Source organism: Exophiala aquamarina (genome assembly GCF_000709125.1).
Source record: "Exophiala aquamarina CBS 119918 chromosome Unknown aczIA-supercont1.1, whole genome shotgun sequence".
In the NCBI taxonomy this organism is placed as follows: domain Eukaryota; kingdom Fungi; phylum Ascomycota; class Eurotiomycetes; order Chaetothyriales; family Herpotrichiellaceae; genus Exophiala; species Exophiala aquamarina.
Window position 1 is genome coordinate 2,901,068 of NW_013550587.1, and position 17,183 is coordinate 2,918,250.

Sequence of the window (17,183 nt, forward strand, 5' to 3'; positions counted from 1 at the left end):
ATTGACATGATTCCAGGTGTCGGCAGAGGATCAGAAGACACGCACTCAATGGTGATGAACAGAACAGAAGGATGAAACGGACGTCTTGCGGCTTCCAATCGTTTAGTCAAAGTACCTAGTCTATATAATATTTCGCTGGCAGTGTCAAGGCCGCCCGCGCATGCAATTCAATCATATGTCTGGTGTTTTGATCAAGTGTTGGTGTGGTTCGATCTCGGGCCTTGTATGGTCAACGGGGACAAGATTTCCCACGCGGCCAACCTGAAGGAGTTACTCCATACGAGGCCGAGGAGACTGAATTGCACCTTACCCAGTGACCCCAACTCTGGATTCCAATGCAAGATAAGCAAGTTACAGGACTCGTGATGGTCTTGGGCCATGAATGGAGACACCCGTGAATAGTGACGATCTATTGGCTACAAGTAAAAATAGCCAGGTACCAGTGGAAGCGCCGAGTCTGCATCAGGCACCCAGCGATCCGCCATCGGTAAAGAAGAATTGGCGGAGTAGTGGACCTGGTTGTCCCTCCCTTACTTGATCCGTGAGGCCCGGCGCCTACAGAATTGGTGATGGACCTTCAATTCGTCTATCCTCGTCACATCCTCATGTGCCACACGCCCGCTAACCCAACGCCCTCTCCTCCTCCTGCAGCTCCATGCTCTCTATCCACGCCTGTCCCCAGGCCCTCCATGTCTATCCAAATCAACCTGGCCCAATCATTTGTTTCCATGAAACGCCCTCGCATCACAAGGTCCAATGGATAGCGGACAACACGAATGTTTCTCTCTGTCCCTTGCAGACACACCTCTGGGTCCTCCGTACAATCACCCATGGCTTCAAGCCTGCAGGCGTACTTAGTTAGGTGCTCTTTCTATTGTTGTGCCACCTGCGACAGCGAAACCGGTAAGGACGACGCTTCTCATGGAAATTTCACTCTTGAACTGCCTTGCCGCCGAATCTGCAGCCTGTTTCTCTTGTTGTTATTATTATCATCATTCTTGAATGCCAGGAAGACTTGCCCTCTCGTCTGTCTTGTTGCAAGATCAAATATATCTTCAATTGTTTCTCTCTCGTCTGTTTCTTTGATTGCAACGCCGCATAGCCGCCTTGTCCTTCAGTTTCTGGTGTAAGGCGCGGCTCCTCTTACGCCAGTCTTGAAGTCATAGCCAGTGCTTTTGATATACTTCTCCTTCTTCGACGCAGGCGCGTTGTCCCACCATCCTCTGACCTTTTTATCTGGATCCTGGCTTTTGGGCCTTTCATTCTTGCTCAGCTTCGTTGTCTGAGGGACCTTCTCTCACAGATCGAACCAGCCATGACTTCGGTACTGGAGGGACTTCTTCCTACCCGCCGTCGTCGGTCGAGATCTCGGTCAGAGTCTGGGAAGCAACTACACGCTCGATGGGGTGACAACGCTATTACTGCTCCCAATGGTAGTGGTTGGAGTCAGCAATATCTCGAGGAAGACCAAATCCATGCCGCCTATCAGGCTCATGGAAGTCCCGATAGTCAAAAGACTTTGGTCAACAACTCTCCAGAATTGGGGCATGATTCCATCAGGACAAAGATCGAGAATATCCTCCAAGCCGTCGAGGACCAGAAATTTGCTGGTGTCCCTGTCATCAAGGAGGTTGATGGCCAAATCACCATAACCTTCTCCCTCGGGCCCTCCGCTCAACAACCGCAACAATCACATCAACAAAGGAGGCCATCTGCAGAGAACATTTATCCTTCTTATACCTATCCCACACCTGCCCAGTCGGAACGCGCCCCCAACACCGAGACACGCCATTTGTTCCCACCAATTTCGACCAATATTGATGAAGTTATCACGGTCGAAGCCCGCGATCTCGTGGATCCATATCGGACGACGTCTCCAATCGTACACACTCAATCTCCTGTTTATGACGATGTCTCTACCTTCTTCACAAGGGCAGCCTTTCCTGAGAAATCTTTTGGTCCTGTTCGGTTACCTCACATCCAGACAAATGTCCCCCAAAACAAATCACAACCAGCCTCTGCCATTTCGGTCTCAGTGTTGAGCCCCGTGCAAGAGAAATATAATGAACTGAGCGAATCCACCGGCAATACACCGTTGGATAATACCCCAATTGCTGCTCGAATTGCCGCTTCTATTCCAAGAGCCCCCTCCATTGCCGATGAGCTTGCGGATCTGGAGACTTTAACCCAGCGCCTAGAGAAGTTCAGAGATCCCGCATCTTCTCCACCCTCTCGAATCACAAGTCCCATCGATACTTCAGATTCTGATTTCGACAACCCCTTTCCTCGAAGTAGGGGTCCATCACGCTCTGCGTCACGGGGCCCGGGCATCTCCCGTCCTTCCTCGCGAGGACCAGGTATTGGCGAAGTAGCATACATGCGAGCTTCATCTCGGGGTCCTGCTGATCAGCCACGGAGCGAGTCCAGGAGTGGAATGGAAGGCCGACGCTCTGCTTCTCGAGAGACCTCTCGACGAGCTCAATCGGTGGAGCCTGTCCTTCGAAGCCACTCGGTGGAACCTATCAAACGGGCAATGAGTCGTGAACCCGCCCATCGCAGGTCTGAATCAAGGGGAGGTGACGACGATGATCGCCGACCTTCTCGGTCTCGCTCCCGCAACCCAAAACCACGCAGATCTGAATCTGTTGGGGACCAAAATTACCGACGAGCCGATTCAGTGGAGAGGAGTTTCCGCCACGTGGAAATTCTTGACCCAGCTGCCGACCGCGGCCCACGCGATGCAACACCCATTGGATATGCGAGATCCATGACTTCTGCTACTGCATATCACAAACGAGCCATGTCTCGTGATCAATTTGACCTAGGGCGGCGAACGGCCTCGCCATCAGCCACGAGCCGGAGGGCCGCCTCGCGTGGTGCCGGCGACAAACGACGCTTGTCTGGGGACTTCTCACGTCGAGCCGTGTCGGTCGACCCGATCCGACGGCACGCCACTCCGCAAGAAGACTTCACCCCGATTTCCCGACGTGGGACACCACTGGCCTTCCAAAACGGCCGGTTCGTCCCACTGGAGAATCCGGCATCGGACTCCAGTGCAGACGAGCACGACCCAGATCGGTCCCCGACGTCAGGCGACGACACGGGCATAGACACCGACGCAACCGACATCGAAACCGAAACCGACGACGCATACTACGAGTCTCGCAAGGAGTGGAACGGCCGTGCCGCCAACGGCGCCGACGGCAAGGGCTACTACGGCGACGTGGCCAACGAATACAAGGCCATCGCGAAAGATGTGGAAGCGGACCAGGCCGCCGTCACGGCCGGTGGCAAGATCGAGAAGCAAGTCGGCGGGATCAATATCGGAGGGCTGAAGCTCAACATCACGAAAGTCACAATGGACAAGTCGGACAAGGAGAGGGACAAAGAGTGGAAGAAGAACAACACTGTCAAGAAGCATTATGCTGGCCCAGATCTTGTGCCCAGTGAGGAGGAGGTCTGGGGGTAAACATCACATCACATTATGTACAGTGTATAGGTCTACTTTGTCAAGCGTTGGAATCTATCAGCCGTTTTTGGGTCCATGATCTCGCTTCACTAGAATGTTCATAGAGCCTGCCGCGACCCTGGGCGAAGGAAAAGGTTGGACCGGCCTGGACTGGGTGGGATTGTTTTGATGAAGGATGTCTGGCTGGCCATATAGCTCTACGAGGTAGATTTGGGGCGGGGGGGGGGGAAACTTCCGGAAGAGCGAAGGAGGTCCACGATCTGGATGAGGATCTGGCTACACCCAAATACTATAATACATTCATGAGATGATTCACCAGTCTTGGACCTCTGGTCGGGACTTTGATGTCAATGTCGAATGTCGATATCAGGCGCAAATTGAAACCGGGACTTCGCATGACGCCGTCCTCCCTTTTAAGGGCCCCCCACCAAATAATACCCAACAGAAAAACATCATGGAATTTTCCTCCTCCTCCCAGCTTCGCTCTCCTTCACAGCGCCCCTCTCAGCGACACCCCACAGCTCCCTCGGCGTGAACTCCCTCGACCATTTGGGGTAGCCCAGCGCGCCGGCGAAGGCACTCCCCAGGCCGTAGACGGCGTGGACGAGCGCGTACTTGAGCGAGAACGGCAGCCACCACGACGAGCCCAGGAAGGGGAGCAGGTCGACGTAGTTGTCGACGTGTGCGACGGTGCGCATGAGCTGGAGGATCGTCGATGGCCTGGCGAGCGAGGACGTCTGGACGGTGCGGAGCACGTTGTAGAAGAAGACGTGTTTGAACCCGTCGTCTGCAGCCGGGGGGCGGGTTTCTCTGCATTAGAGCTGTATGGAGTACACGATACTTTTTTCCAAGGTGGAAAGAAACGAGGATTGGAGAATCGTGTTTTGGAAACCACCTACCAGGCTCAGTGCACTCCTCGATGACCACGTCTCCTGCATCGGCACCAGGTTCGCCTTTGCGTCCTCTGTCCGCCCTCCCGAAGGTATGCACATCCCTCAGCCCGAACCTGACGCTTCCCTCGCCCACCCCCACTTCCCGCACCACTCCATTCACACTGACCCAGGCGCGACCCTGCACGACGCGCACGTTCTCGACGTATGCTTCGTGCCAATGCGGCCCGGGCTCCCACGCGCTTCCCGGTGGGATCGTGATCAGCGTCGAGTGCGGTGATGGGAACGTGAATGTCACTTGGTTCCCGAAGAGCTTGACGGTGATACTGGACTCGGGTGGTGCTTGGGACATTCGGGGAGGGACGGTTGGATTTTAGATTGGTGGATTCGAAGTCTTGCCCGTCCAAGGTGACGTGAGGCTGCTGATGCTCGCGAGATTTAAATGCGACTCAACTGAGTAAATGCTTGCTTCGTCTCGTGGCTAGGAATGTTCAGAGACCCCATCGATCGCAAAAAAGAAATGCAGCATTCTTTCTCGCAAGTCTTATGTAAGATATGACTGGACGTCTGGTTGCATGTCCAGTCCCAGTCAGGCTCTTCAATTGGAAGTGGGGTCGAGCTGAGAGGTAATATCGTGCCGAGAAGACATACAGTACTCCGTAGGCCGTGATGGGTTGCCTAAAAGTTTGCATGAGAGTTCCCATGGAGCCCGGCGGTCTACAGGATCTCCGCGCCGGATATCGGTTCGTCAGGCTTTCCAGTGAGGGGGACCCCCTCTCATGTGAGGAAACCCCGGATCTTGCGCAGCCCCGTAGGCCGAGTCCGTACCACCCAATATCGTCGTTTGCATGGGGTCCTATCCAGCCACGAGTGCTCGCTTCACGAGGGTGAATCGAGTGCGGCCAAGGTAATGACTCGTTGTGCGGTGCGGGTGGTTGACGACGTCATCTGAACTAGAATCCGGATTCCAATTCAGAGAACCAACCCCCCCGACAGAGAGCCTCGAAATCCATGCCATCATTGAAGGTGGACCATAACTCGTCAAGATATGACATGTCTGGCATCTGGTTCGCAGCATCCTTGAAGCCTTCGGTGGAAGCAATCGCAGTAATGTCGTCTCTAGAACTCAATTCATTATCAACATTCGTCGGCAGGGTTATCGGGCTACCCGTGGCCAAGCTCACGTCTGAAGATGTGAGTATTTGTTGGCGATCCGTGGTGTCAGTGCCTGGACGGTCCAGAAATGGGATGGTCAATTGATGCTTCTTCAGCGTCTTCAGTAGTGAGTCCAACAACTTTGCCGCCATAGGAGACTCTCTTCGTGCATGGGCGATAATTCTGCAGGCATGCACAAGCTCGGCCTTCCGTTCCTCATCTACGTGTTCGGATTGGCTATGGCCGTCTTGTGTCCCGTTTGGTTTGTTTGTCTTTGCGGTTGATCTCCTATTCAGGCATAAATCGAGTCCAAGAACCATCGTGGCCATGAAGATGCAGTATAAAACTCCGCTGAACTTCAGCCGAACTTTAGCGAAAGCGACATACTCGTGCTCCAAAGCCCGCTCTAACCGGATGATCAATCGCGCTGTATTCAGGCAGATTTCACGAGATGCAACATACTCTGCTGAGTTCTTCTCCCCCGCCGACGACATTTGCCCGAGGTACTGTAGATGAAACTTACAACGCTGAGCATGAAGCAGAGAATTTAGGATGTATCTCTGAATCACGATTCCAGGAGAAAATCGGTCGACTGTGTCCTCATTTGTTCCTGCCCCGGGCGTTTTGTACTCGTCCGGTCTTAGAAAATCAGGTAGCGTGTTGATGAAACCTTCAATTTTCGCATCAATGTCCATGATTCGCTCATGTGTCAAGCTGCGGTTGTTGAAAGGGGTAGAATTGGTGATTTCCAGACAGATATGCGCTAAACGAATACGTTGGAGGTTGTATGACATTTCTGTTGGCTCGGAGAGGGGTTTATCAATCTGGGAAAACTCCATGCCATCGAAAAGATCTTCATCGTCTGCGTGAAGGGGTTGCCGCACACACATGTGCAGTGGATTGACCGTGTGAATGCCCTCACACGGCCCAGGGTAACGAGTGAACATCCTAGAGTAAGTCAGCTCTGCTCATCTGTTCGAGGAAGTGGAATGGGAGCGCGGACCAGTCCGATGCGACTAGATACCACCATACTCGTCGTCCGATCTCAGCCTTGATGGAATCTCGTGGCGGGAGTGAGTTCAAATACTTGCGGTTGTCGTCGTCTATCAAGTGCAGTCCTAGCGACCTTGCCATCATGATCGCTTCCGAGAACAACGACCAGAATCTTCTGGACAAGCCTTCCAGATGGCTCACCACAAAAGACAATATAATCATTGCTTGAATTTCTTCCAGAGAAGCTGGACCGGATGATTTGCAATGAGCAAGTACCGAAAGAGTTGATGTGGTGAAGATGATGGCTTGAGAGTTTGCCGTAGGCATGTCTTGTGAATGAATTGCGCTTGTGAGTATGGCAAGAACTAAGGCCACCTTATCGGGGCCAAGGCTGGTGACATTTTGATTCGCAGAGCCTGGCTGGTGGTAGAGGTCTTCGACAAGCTGTCGGCCACTGGGGGCATGAATAATATGATGCATATGCGTCAAGTCATTCAAGTACTTGTCCAACAGAAGCTTCGCTTCGGAGTATTGAGGAAGCCATATGCATTTGGTCGGTTCACTCCAAGTACAAGATCCTGGATCGTTTGGCGGCAGGAATATGTATGACTGCGATTTTGTGATTTGCGAAATCGGACAAGCTTTGAATATCATTTCCTCGGGTATGAACAGGACCTGAGCAAGGCATCAGCATTGGTGTTAATCTTCGATGGATGGGATCATGCGGCTTGATGTGAACGAGTCGTCGGAGCGAGAGGGCGAAACATGAAACCAAGAATCACATACCTCACAGCACTGATCAACGCATTCCCTTTCAAGTAGTTCGGCATCCGTCGCGGACTGAGGCTCATTCCTCAATAGGTCCGCATGTATGCCTGTTTCGACTGGCGTAGGGTTGAGAGGCTTTCTTCCTGCCAGAGGATTCACGGGCTGCATAGAAGGTGCGGTGATGGAAGTATGGTTCAGTAAGGCTTGTTCAAGCCTCTCCAAGCGGTTCAAAATAGTTCGAGACTGGCCATCGTGAGGTTCTGAGACATTGCTCAACTCAACAACTCCAAGCTTGTTGGAAGCGCACGGCTGAGAGTCCGACGCATACAGGTGACAGGTGATATCTCTGGCAGAGCAATTCGAGCAAGGGCTTTCACGATTGCAGCGAAGCTTTCGAGTCCTGCAAAAGTGGCATGAGACAGGCCGCTGGCGTTGGTATGGTTGGTAGTGATATCCTTTCGAATTGCGCGGCATAGTCGTCGATGTTGCTGACTGTGCAGTTCCCGGAAATTGCAGAAGTTGAATCTCAAACTTCCACCAGACGTGGCCTGCGCTTAGTCCAGTTCTGTGGAGCATGCATTTTCAGTCGGCTCCCATACCTAAGCTGAACCAAATGAAAACAGGCAGAAAAAATGGGGAGAAAACACGTTTCAGTGGGAGAGAGGTGATGTCTGAAAACGTGTCGGCTGGAAGAGACCCCTGTAGATCCAACAGGATCCCTTGCCAGGAAGCCCTCACTGGCCAATCATGATACGCAATTTCCGCGGCTTTTCCGTGGACTTTTCTTCTAAGACGCGGACAATACCAGATTGAGTTGCTTTGGATTGATCACACTCAGGCCGCGATAATTATATTTATATTTAAAGGCGAGAAGATATGTCTTCTAAATGTCATGGAATGTGTCCCAGTATCTCACAGTACATTAGATATGGAAGCAATTATCGACCAGGTGCAAGCATTGGCGGCAAAGGCTGACGAGGCTGGTCGTGCCCGTCTCCTCGATGATCTTCGAGACCTTCAGGGTCGTGTTGAGTCACCTCAGGATACTTTCTTTAGACTATTGAACTCGGTACGCAAGTGTTTGATTTACTTGATGGACCACAAGGGCCTTGAGCTAACAGGGCGTCCAATATTAGCAACTCGAGCTCGCCGTTATCTATCTCGGATCGGAATTGGGTCTTTTCGCGGAACTTGCCAAAGATGGCACAGATGCCATCACAGCGACAGAGTTGGCAGGGCGTTTAGGGGCTTCTCCCGAGCTTCTCGGTAAGCCAAGAACCATGTAACCGCGTCTGCATATGCTGAGACGATGGTTCCCTGGAAAAGAAAGGATACTCCGATATCTTGCGTCAGTCGGGTACATGGAAAACACCGGGCCAAATCAGTACAAAGCCAATAAAGCAACTCACATGTGCGCACTTCCAATGATACGGCCGGGGCTGATTCACGCGTATGTCCTGCCCGCATTTGCAATGTTCCTGCTTGCTTCAAGAAACATGGTAGCACTGACCGACCATCGTAGGTTCGATATCATGGGTCCCGCCATTCAAGCATCGCCGTCCTTCTTTGCCGAGACAAAGTACCAGGACATCAGCAACACTCGAAATACGCCATTCCAAAAGGCATTCAAGACTGATCTTGCCGCATTCGAATGGATCTCGCAGCAACCGAGGCTGTTCACCACTATGCAACAAGTCATGACCATGATGCAAGGAAGCGAGTGGCTTGTTGAGTTCAAGACTCTGGACAACGCCGCACGCGCCTTAGAAGAAGAGAAGGCTCTGCAGGAAGAGTCTGAAAGACCCTTCTTCGTGGATGTCGGGGGTGGTCATGGCCACCAATTGGTGCAGTTGAGAGATAAGTATCCTCACCTCAAAGGCAGACTCGTCCTACAAGACCTCCCTGAAGCGGTGGAGAAACTCCCATCAATCGAAGGAGTGAAAACCGTTGCACACAGTTTCTTCGACAGGCAGGGCATCGAAGGCAAGCTATTGAACTGACCCTTTTGTTCTTCGTCCCACTGATTTTTTTCCAGGTGCTCAGTTCTACTACCTCCGCCATGTTCTGCATGACTGGCCTGATGCAGAATGCGTGAAGATTCTGCAGAATCTGGCCTCCGCTCTTCGCAGCGACTCCCACATCTTGATCGATGAGATTGTTCTTCCGGATGTGAATGCGCATTGGCAAGCGACAATGAGAGACGTGACCATGAACCTCATGTTTGGCGGGAAAGAGAGAACGAGGAGTCAGTGGACGTCCCTGGCTGAGCAGGCTGGGCTGCGAGTGCTTCAATTCCACAACTATAGCATATCTCAAGCCGAGTCGGTGGTTGTGTTGACGCGTCCATGAAACAGAAGGGGGGCTAGATGTTGCAAAGGGATTGTATTTTGAGACTCGCAGCTCGCTTCTTTGGGGATAAACCCAGGAACACCGTATGAAGAGACTCTGACTTGGAAACGAATTTGTTGTGAGTGTGTGGTTGAGTTCCAGAGGAGAACACAAGTGACTCTCCTGTGTCGGCCCCTTTGATCGCTTTCCAATGGATCGCACTTAAAATGGAAAAGGACAAAATTCGCTCACCAACGACACTCGTAGTTTCACCCTGCCAGGGACATCTCAGGCACAATGTCAATTGCGCGCCAGAACGCACGGGAGTCCAACTTGCGACCCAGGAGTTCCATATCTCTGGGCAGTGCTTTGACGTTTTGCTCGTCCATCAGCTCTAAGACCCAGCGACGGTACCTGGACTTTTCTTCTTGTTGATTGCCTTCGCCAGGCTCTCCATCCCCACCTTCTTTGGTCTCTGCTGAATCAATGTGGCCCATCCAATTCCACACCAACGTCCACCAATCGTACGAAACACCATCGGCGACGATCCATCTCCGACCGAAAAGCTGTGCGTGGCCGTCATCGACGGTACTCTTCTTGATAACACCGACTAGTCCTCTCGCCACATCCCGGCCATGGATGAGATGTAGGGCACCTTTACCAGCAAGCTGCTCCTTCGTCTTTGCAACACGACTGACCCAGTTCTTAGGCTGACGACCGCTTCCGTAAAGACCCGCCAAGTTCATGACACAGCCGCCTAGCTCGATAAGCTCCATCTCAGCAATAGCCCGGTCATTGGTCTCGTCGATCGGCGAGCTCTCATCGCTCCAGCCAGGATGTGTGTAGATGCCGGTGGAACCCAGCTGGATCCATCTCGGATCCCTCTCCTTAGAGATCACGGAGCTTGCTGTGTGGTCGTGGGTTTTGTGATACATCGAAAGCAACTTGGTAGAAAGACCACGTCCTCTCAGTGGGAAGGTGATCAGCACGAACTCCGCGTTTGGTAGTGTCTTGAATGGCTCCAGGTCATCAGAGTCTGGGTCCAACCTGAACGCGATTGTTTTGTCATGGCCGCTGGTGGTGGTTGCCGTGTACGTGATCGCCTCGGCTTCTAGCACTGGCTGCAGGAATTGATATGTCCATCCTGCTCCGAGGATGAGAAGAGTAACTTTGGGTCTGGCGCTGCACTCCATCTCGATTAAGCCTTGGTGGTTGAATGAGTCGTTCCTGCAAGTAATCCCAGATCGATCATATTGCACGCCTCCAAGCTCCTAACACGGTGGATTTGGGTGTAGGATTGAATGCCCGCGGGGAATATACATTACGTGGGTACCTGAGGAAGATGTGTATGTAAGCGTCATATGAAAAGCCTTGTCCTTCATCTTCCCCTTATATGATTTGCCACTCGCCGCTTTCCTCCTCGGCTCACTTGCTGCTCCCATCGCGTTCTCTAACTACAAGTTCGTTCTGCCCCCCGTGGAAGGATCTACTATCATTCTGTACTCGAGATCGTGTCAATTGTTGCATGTTTTCGGTCCTCCCTAGATCCTTGGAATTCACGACGATCAGAAGAAACCTGACTGTGGGACTTTATGCTGGTTGTTGTGTCATCATCTACCCTCTACATAAGCAATTAACGGCGCTATTAGATTGTTTGCGATAGCCTGCGAATTCCAGCTGAGCGGGAATGCCTTCTTCAAATCTCACTAGAACTATTGCGTCTTTGATCTGGGCCAGGCCAATTAAAGCAAGCCTTTAATTTACTATTGCCCCTTCCTTCTGTGAGGTTTCTGTAATCGAACCCAATGTGCAGGGCCTTCTGTGTATGCCTTGCGCTTTGGCATCAGCTCGATGCATACGTCGCAATTGCTCTGTGGATGTAAATTTGCTGAACGTCTAGAGAGCCTCTCGATATGCATCCCACAGAATCAGCTTGTTCTCCGCAATGGCTCCTTCTAGATCCCTGGCAACTAGGTCACCCACTGACTGCAGGCCTCCTTGTTTATGCCATCTCCATGGCTTAGATCAACTTGGACCGGGGATTCTCCTTCGGCGGCCGGTCAAAACGAAGCTGATAGCATTTGGGAAACACGAAATTCGACTGGAACCTCAGCTCATTATTTGAGCCTCAAAAAGTACCAAGCCCGTGCTGAGGCGATCTGAATTGCTGAGCAACCCGTGAGCTTTCACGCAGCTGAGTGTGCCATTCGCCATGATCCTAGCATGGGAGGTAGGGATGTTCGAGGTATTTACTATACCCGTGTTGATGCATCATAAATCAGCGCGCAGCGCCAAAGTCAAGTTTTTTCGCAACGCCTTTGAATTTGCTTTCATCGACGACAGCACCGGGAGCGGCCGTCTCAGCAGCGGCCATCTTCGATGCGCCGCCGCCTTGCCTAGGAAGATTTTCTTTATCCGTCGGTCTTGGGTCCACACTCCACCACTCATGCTCCAAAGCACCCCTGGCAGTCACTCGCTTTCTCGGATCCAATTTAAGCATTGCCATGAGCAGGTCGACACCGACTGACCCCGCTGTTGGGAACATTTGCATGTAGAATGCCTTGTCTCTCACCGGGACTTTTCTCTCTAGATCAAAATAGTCTCTGAGCTTCGAGACACCAGGCCAATTGTCCTCATTCGGTGTGCCTACTGCTTCACAGATTTTGTCGAGTTGAGCAATTGTGCCACCACCACTTGCTAACACTTGTTGATCTGCAACGTCTGCAGCAGCATAGGGGCGGCGGATGAGCAGCTCCGCGAATACCATTCCCACGCTCCAGACATCGACAGCGCCACCATATTGCCGTGCTCCAAAAAGAAGTTCTGGTGGCCGGTACCATAATGTGATGACGGCAGAAGTCATCTGATATCGTGGTTCGCCAAATGACCGAGCAAGACCAAAATCAGCGAGCTTGACTTCACCGTCGGCGGCAATGAGTAGATTGTTAGGTTTGATATCCCGGTGCAGGATGAAGTTGGAATGACAATAGTAAATCGCTCGGCACAGCATTCCCATCCACGCTTTTACATCGGCAGCACCATAACTGACGGACTTATCTCTAATAAGCTCCTCAAGGTTACCGTTAGAAAAGTACTCAATGACCATGTTAATATTTTGGTCCTTAGACGAGAAGACATCTAGCAGGGCGACGATGCTAGGGTGTGAGATTTCCTGAAGATACTTGATTTCTCGTATGGTGTCGACGTTGAGGCCTTCCTTTTGTTGCGATGGGTCGACCTTAAATTTCTTGATGGCGACGAGGACATTGGGATCTGACCTCAGATGTCCCTTATAGACAATAGCATAGGTACCTTCACCCAATTTCTTGCCTGAATTTAGGTGGTTAATCTTAGCCGTGTAAGATACGGAACTGGGGCTAGCAGACCTTTGACATATTTGCTGCTAATGTCTTCATTCATTTGCTCGGCCATATCGAAATCAGCCGCTGCCTTTCTGGGAGAGAGAGCCGCCGCTGGCTGTGACTTGGATATTGACTTCCGCATTGCGAGTGATTTGGCTCTCGATGGTGACAGATTTGCATTTAGATTTGAGGGTGATCGCGGCATGAGTGGCGATACCGCATATGAAGAGGGCGCCATTCTGATCGATGTCCCCAGCAGTTGGATTCTGCCCCTCGTGGCAGAGTGAGCAGTATTGCTCCGCTTCAAAGGATGCTTGTAGTCGGTCTGAAGGAAGGGTTTGTCTGAATGGGTTTCTTCTTCTTACATTTGAGCAATTATCGACCACCTCGTCGATTTTAGATGTCGGAGACGTACATGCAGTGATTGTAAGATTTCATGTACGGAGTTTTAAAGCAGCACTTATGAGGCAAGCGAGGATCGAAGGGACCTTCTCGCCTCTAGTTTGAGGAACGACCAGGTTCAACGGCTTGGCACCTAAAGCAATATAAAAGCTGCTCTGGGCACACCCTAATTGTACACGGTTCTAATGATACAGCCTCTGGCTCAGGCAACTCTATGCCGCATTTGATACAGATCGAAGACCGATGTACTGTCTCAATCGTTTCTCTTTAGTTTCCCTTCGTCCATTTGTAGACAAGCCCAACTGCCGTAAGACAGAAACAAATCCCTCGTCGTCCATATCCGAAATATCTTTTGGTTTTCCTGGAAAGTCTTCAATCGGGGTATTGGTTGATGGATTCAGTAGTGGTACAAGTCGATCAGAGGCTCTTGTAGCATAGGAATTCTGAACTCGGGCTATACTATTATGTTCACTATACAATTAGTACTTATTATTGTAGATTCGAAGAAAAACTTACTTTACGATAACTCGAGTAGTAAGAGCATCAATCTTATTGTCCAACCGAGTAAATCCTTGATTCATTTGAGTAGCGAGCTGCTCTACTTGAGTGGTGAGCCGCTGCATATGAGCAGTAAGCTGTGCCACTTGAGTGGTGAGCTGTGTAAGGGAATGTAGGATGGCATTGCCTTCAGCTAGGGCAGTTATGTTTCCAAGCTTCGCTAATTCCTCAGTGGCACTGTGGAGGTGTTGTACTAGCAGATTGGGATCTGGCTGCGGACCCAGTCCATTCGGGCTCGCCATGGTGTGATGGTTATGGCGATGAAGGCTGAGGCGAGCGAGACGGTGTTTTGTTTACTCAATCTTGGGGGGGCAGGAGGGGTAAGTCGCGAGCAGTTGAACCATTCCTTGGCATCAAAGCTTGGCGACAAATTCCGAGATGTTGCAGCTCCTCCGCAGCCTCGACTGCAAAGATTATTTGGCTGATTGACAACAACCTCGTCAACCAAAAACAGAAGGGCGAGAGGTCCATGTTCGAAACACTCTCATCGTCCGTTACCGTCTTAAATAATTCATAATTGCGAAAATGATCACGCGACAACCCCGAGCAAGCGCCTTCCTCCTCACCTCCTTCCTCAGACCCTCAGTATCTCTACCACAGTCCTACATCTGCACACCATGTCGACGTGAGCTTCACCGTGGCCTTCCCAAAGATGGTGAGATTCCAAAGCCGATCCCGTTTGTACCGGATGTACCAACCTTCCTCTCTTTGATTGGACGGGAGATGTCCAAGCACGCGAGCAAACTCCAGTCCTGGGATGAACTGTTTACACTCACATCGAGTCAGTTGAAGGAACGAGGGTTTGAGCCTCCGCGCACAAGGCGGTATCTTTTGAGATGGAGAGAAAAATATCGACGGGGGGAGTACGGCATTGGTGGTGATTTCAAGTATGTGAAGGATGGCGTTGCCGAACTACGAGTGGTCGAAGTCCCGTCGCTGGAGACAAAAGATGCAAGTGAGGAGCAAGTCACTATCACACGGACACCGGGAATGGAAAAGTTGGTTCTCAATGTGCCGAACGGGTCTGATACATACAAACTCGAGCCTGGGCAAACTACTGCAGATCTTAGAAAGGCCAAAGGATACAAAGTGAAGAACGGCTATATCGTGGTCGGGCAAGCGGCCAAGCCCATGAAGGGAACACACTTCAGCGGCGCTACTGTGGCGGCTTCAGAAGGTCTTTGGGAGCATAAGCGAGGGCACAAGGTCCATGGTGGTGAGAGACGGAGAGCAGAAGTCTTGCATAAGTTGAGGGTGGAAGCAAACAAAGCTGCAAGATGATCTGGTTGTCTCTGGTCCTACAGAGCATTAGCAGAGCAGCATCTAGCATATGTTGCCTGGCATAGTTCCATAGCTGCGTGTACTATATTTGTGTGAACGGGAGCAGGCCAAACCACTTTTTTCAGAGTTTTTTCTGGGGTGCATTATTAGTTAACCTTGTGGAAGTTAGAGAGATCACAGACGTCATCGTCAAATTCCAAGTGAAGCGATCCAGTCAACTCAAGACGATAAAATCAAAGCTGAAGGTGGAGATACCTTTACCGTTGCTTTCTCCAAGATGAATGCAGGCTGATTTGATATTCCCAGGGTCATCAATTTCGGGGGACAACGGGCACGGATGTCTGGAGAGGCACCTTGATTCACTGAAGGTGTTCAGGAATTAGGGACCGGCGCCCGTCATGTTCGACCCTACTATTAGTCTCATGTTTGAGCATTCATCGACATGAGGCAGGGATTGCAGTGACTCTGAAGTTGTTGTCTAGGGTTCCCTGTCTCAGGTCGAGAATCTAGTCAGTATAGAAGAAGATCCGTATAGAAGAGATTATAGAAGGACAACGACGTTGGCCCCAGACACGGTTCAAAACATGGACACTGACAACATCCATAATCCATTGCTCTTGCCTCTCATAGTCCGTCTGTGGTATCCACACTGCGTACGGAGTACTCGTACCATTGCTCTGCCAGCCGGAACGTGGGAGGCGCGACGACCGACGTGGCTTGAAGCTCCTCCATGTGGGCGGCGTGGGCTGTGTGCTCGGGGGCCACTCGCACTGTGATAACGGTGGAATAATCTTTTTGATTCTCGCAAACTGGCCCGGTGTCAAAATTGTCGAGCGAGGTGTTCACCTCGCTTGCTATTATTAAGTGATTATTCTCTCATGCGGCCCAGTAATATGGGCTCGTCTCTGGTCAAAAGAGCCAAATTTCATGGTTGGTCAAGGTTGGAAGTCTGAGAGTTTCGTTTGTGTCTCACCAATGTCTGGATATCCCGAGGTGGTGGGACCGAACACGATCTGGGCGATGATGAATTTGAAAGCGCCATCCATCAACACGTTCATTTCAAGGATTCGCCCTCAGGCCGAGCTCGACTCATAGCTACTCGTCCAGTACAGTAATCGTAGGTTCCGCTGGGGCCCATCTTGACGCGTACCTCACGGATGGCAAAGATGGTTAACGCCTCAAGAGGTCAGCTCCCTCCCGGCACCGCGATAGAAACACTCAGGTGTGGGATCCTGGATGGGATTAGGGTGGGACACTAACGATACCTTAAAATCTTGTAGGAGTAAAATCTCCGAATGATCTCTCTTTCCGGCTTGGCTTAGCGGGAGTCTCTTTCCAATTGAGACAGCACCACCAAGAGGTGTCTGCACTTGGGAGAGGTAATAGAAGTGATCACTTCATTTGATCGACCAGAGGCCTGGGAGTTGCACCGGGACAAGGAGCACCCAAGGAGATTTGTGACCCCTATTGCAACACTATTATTGCGGGGGAAAGACATTAGACAGGCATAAGGATATCTCGCCCTGACACCTGGGCGACAGGTTGACCAGGTACCATGCCTGCAAACCTCGCTTGCACTCTAGTGGAAGCAGTGGCTTGTGTATCAAATCCAGAGAGTCGGAATGAATCGCACGAAGAGGAAAATGATGATCCTTTGAAGAAGGTCGTTTGCGCGGGCGCATTCCATACTCCCGGGAGGGGTAGTGGAACTTACGAGTACGGAGCAAGACCAGATAGACTTTGGAGACCTGAACACGCTACATAAGCTAAGGAAGTTGGTTTGCTCGCCATCGCGGTCGAAATCGATAAGGGAAGGGAAGGATGAAAAAGGTGCAGCGGCCCGGGTCAAGCAGATGCCATTGAAAAGAGACTGGAAGGAGGATCCAATCTTCTCGCCATCACGCACCGCTAATCTGCTTTCTTTCCAGCACGACTCGTAGATGTTGAACTGGAGTGTGAGGCTGTCGACCCACCTGC

The 17,183-nt window shown here is 51.3% G+C and overlaps 8 protein-coding genes across 8 annotated transcripts; 3 read left to right on the forward strand and 5 right to left on the reverse strand.

The window, feature by feature from the left end:
* Positions 1–1,315: 1,315 nt before the first annotated feature.
* A1O9_01042 (uncharacterized protein) lies at positions 1,316–3,469 on the forward strand (the record flags this gene model as incomplete). The annotated part of the gene is made up of 1 exon (XM_013410202.1): positions 1,316–3,469. One exon carries the CDS (start codon positions 1,316–1,318, stop codon positions 3,467–3,469), a length of 2,154 nt encoding a protein of 717 aa, XP_013265656.1.
* Positions 3,470–3,921: 452 nt separating this feature from the next.
* Positions 3,922–4,711, reverse strand: A1O9_01043 (uncharacterized protein; the record flags this gene model as incomplete). Its single annotated transcript, XM_013410203.1, has 2 exons — positions 3,922–4,256; positions 4,369–4,711. The coding sequence occupies 2 exons, from the start codon at positions 4,709–4,711 to the stop codon at positions 3,922–3,924; spliced, it is 678 nt and encodes a 225-aa protein (XP_013265657.1).
* A 601-nt stretch (positions 4,712–5,312) lies between these two features.
* On the reverse strand, positions 5,313–6,834 carry A1O9_01044 (uncharacterized protein; the record flags this gene model as incomplete). The annotated part of the gene is made up of 2 exons (XM_013410204.1): positions 5,313–6,462; positions 6,518–6,834. The coding sequence occupies 2 exons, from the start codon at positions 6,832–6,834 to the stop codon at positions 5,313–5,315; spliced, it is 1,467 nt and encodes a 488-aa protein (XP_013265658.1).
* A 1,369-nt stretch (positions 6,835–8,203) lies between these two features.
* Positions 8,204–9,624, forward strand: A1O9_01045 (uncharacterized protein; the record flags this gene model as incomplete). The annotated part of the gene is made up of 5 exons (XM_013410205.1): positions 8,204–8,344; positions 8,412–8,541; positions 8,602–8,725; positions 8,798–9,231; positions 9,311–9,624. The coding sequence occupies 5 exons, from the start codon at positions 8,204–8,206 to the stop codon at positions 9,622–9,624; spliced, it is 1,143 nt and encodes a 380-aa protein (XP_013265659.1).
* Positions 9,625–9,872: 248 nt separating this feature from the next.
* On the reverse strand, positions 9,873–10,796 carry A1O9_01046 (uncharacterized protein; the record flags this gene model as incomplete). Its single annotated transcript, XM_013410206.1, has 1 exon — positions 9,873–10,796. The coding sequence occupies one exon, from the start codon at positions 10,794–10,796 to the stop codon at positions 9,873–9,875; it is 924 nt and encodes a 307-aa protein (XP_013265660.1).
* Positions 10,797–11,881: 1,085 nt separating this feature from the next.
* On the reverse strand, positions 11,882–13,203 carry A1O9_01047 (CMGC/CDK/CDK7 protein kinase; the record flags this gene model as incomplete). Its single annotated transcript, XM_013410207.1, has 2 exons — positions 11,882–12,933; positions 12,990–13,203. The coding sequence occupies 2 exons, from the start codon at positions 13,201–13,203 to the stop codon at positions 11,882–11,884; spliced, it is 1,266 nt and encodes a 421-aa protein (XP_013265661.1).
* A 376-nt stretch (positions 13,204–13,579) lies between these two features.
* On the reverse strand, positions 13,580–14,167 carry A1O9_01048 (uncharacterized protein; the record flags this gene model as incomplete). Its single annotated transcript, XM_013410208.1, has 2 exons — positions 13,580–13,838; positions 13,884–14,167. The coding sequence occupies 2 exons, from the start codon at positions 14,165–14,167 to the stop codon at positions 13,580–13,582; spliced, it is 543 nt and encodes a 180-aa protein (XP_013265662.1).
* Positions 14,168–14,450: 283 nt separating this feature from the next.
* A1O9_01049 (uncharacterized protein) lies at positions 14,451–15,206 on the forward strand (the record flags this gene model as incomplete). Its single annotated transcript, XM_013410209.1, has 1 exon — positions 14,451–15,206. One exon carries the CDS (start codon positions 14,451–14,453, stop codon positions 15,204–15,206), a length of 756 nt encoding a protein of 251 aa, XP_013265663.1.
* Between the last annotated feature and the right edge of the window lie 1,977 nt (positions 15,207–17,183).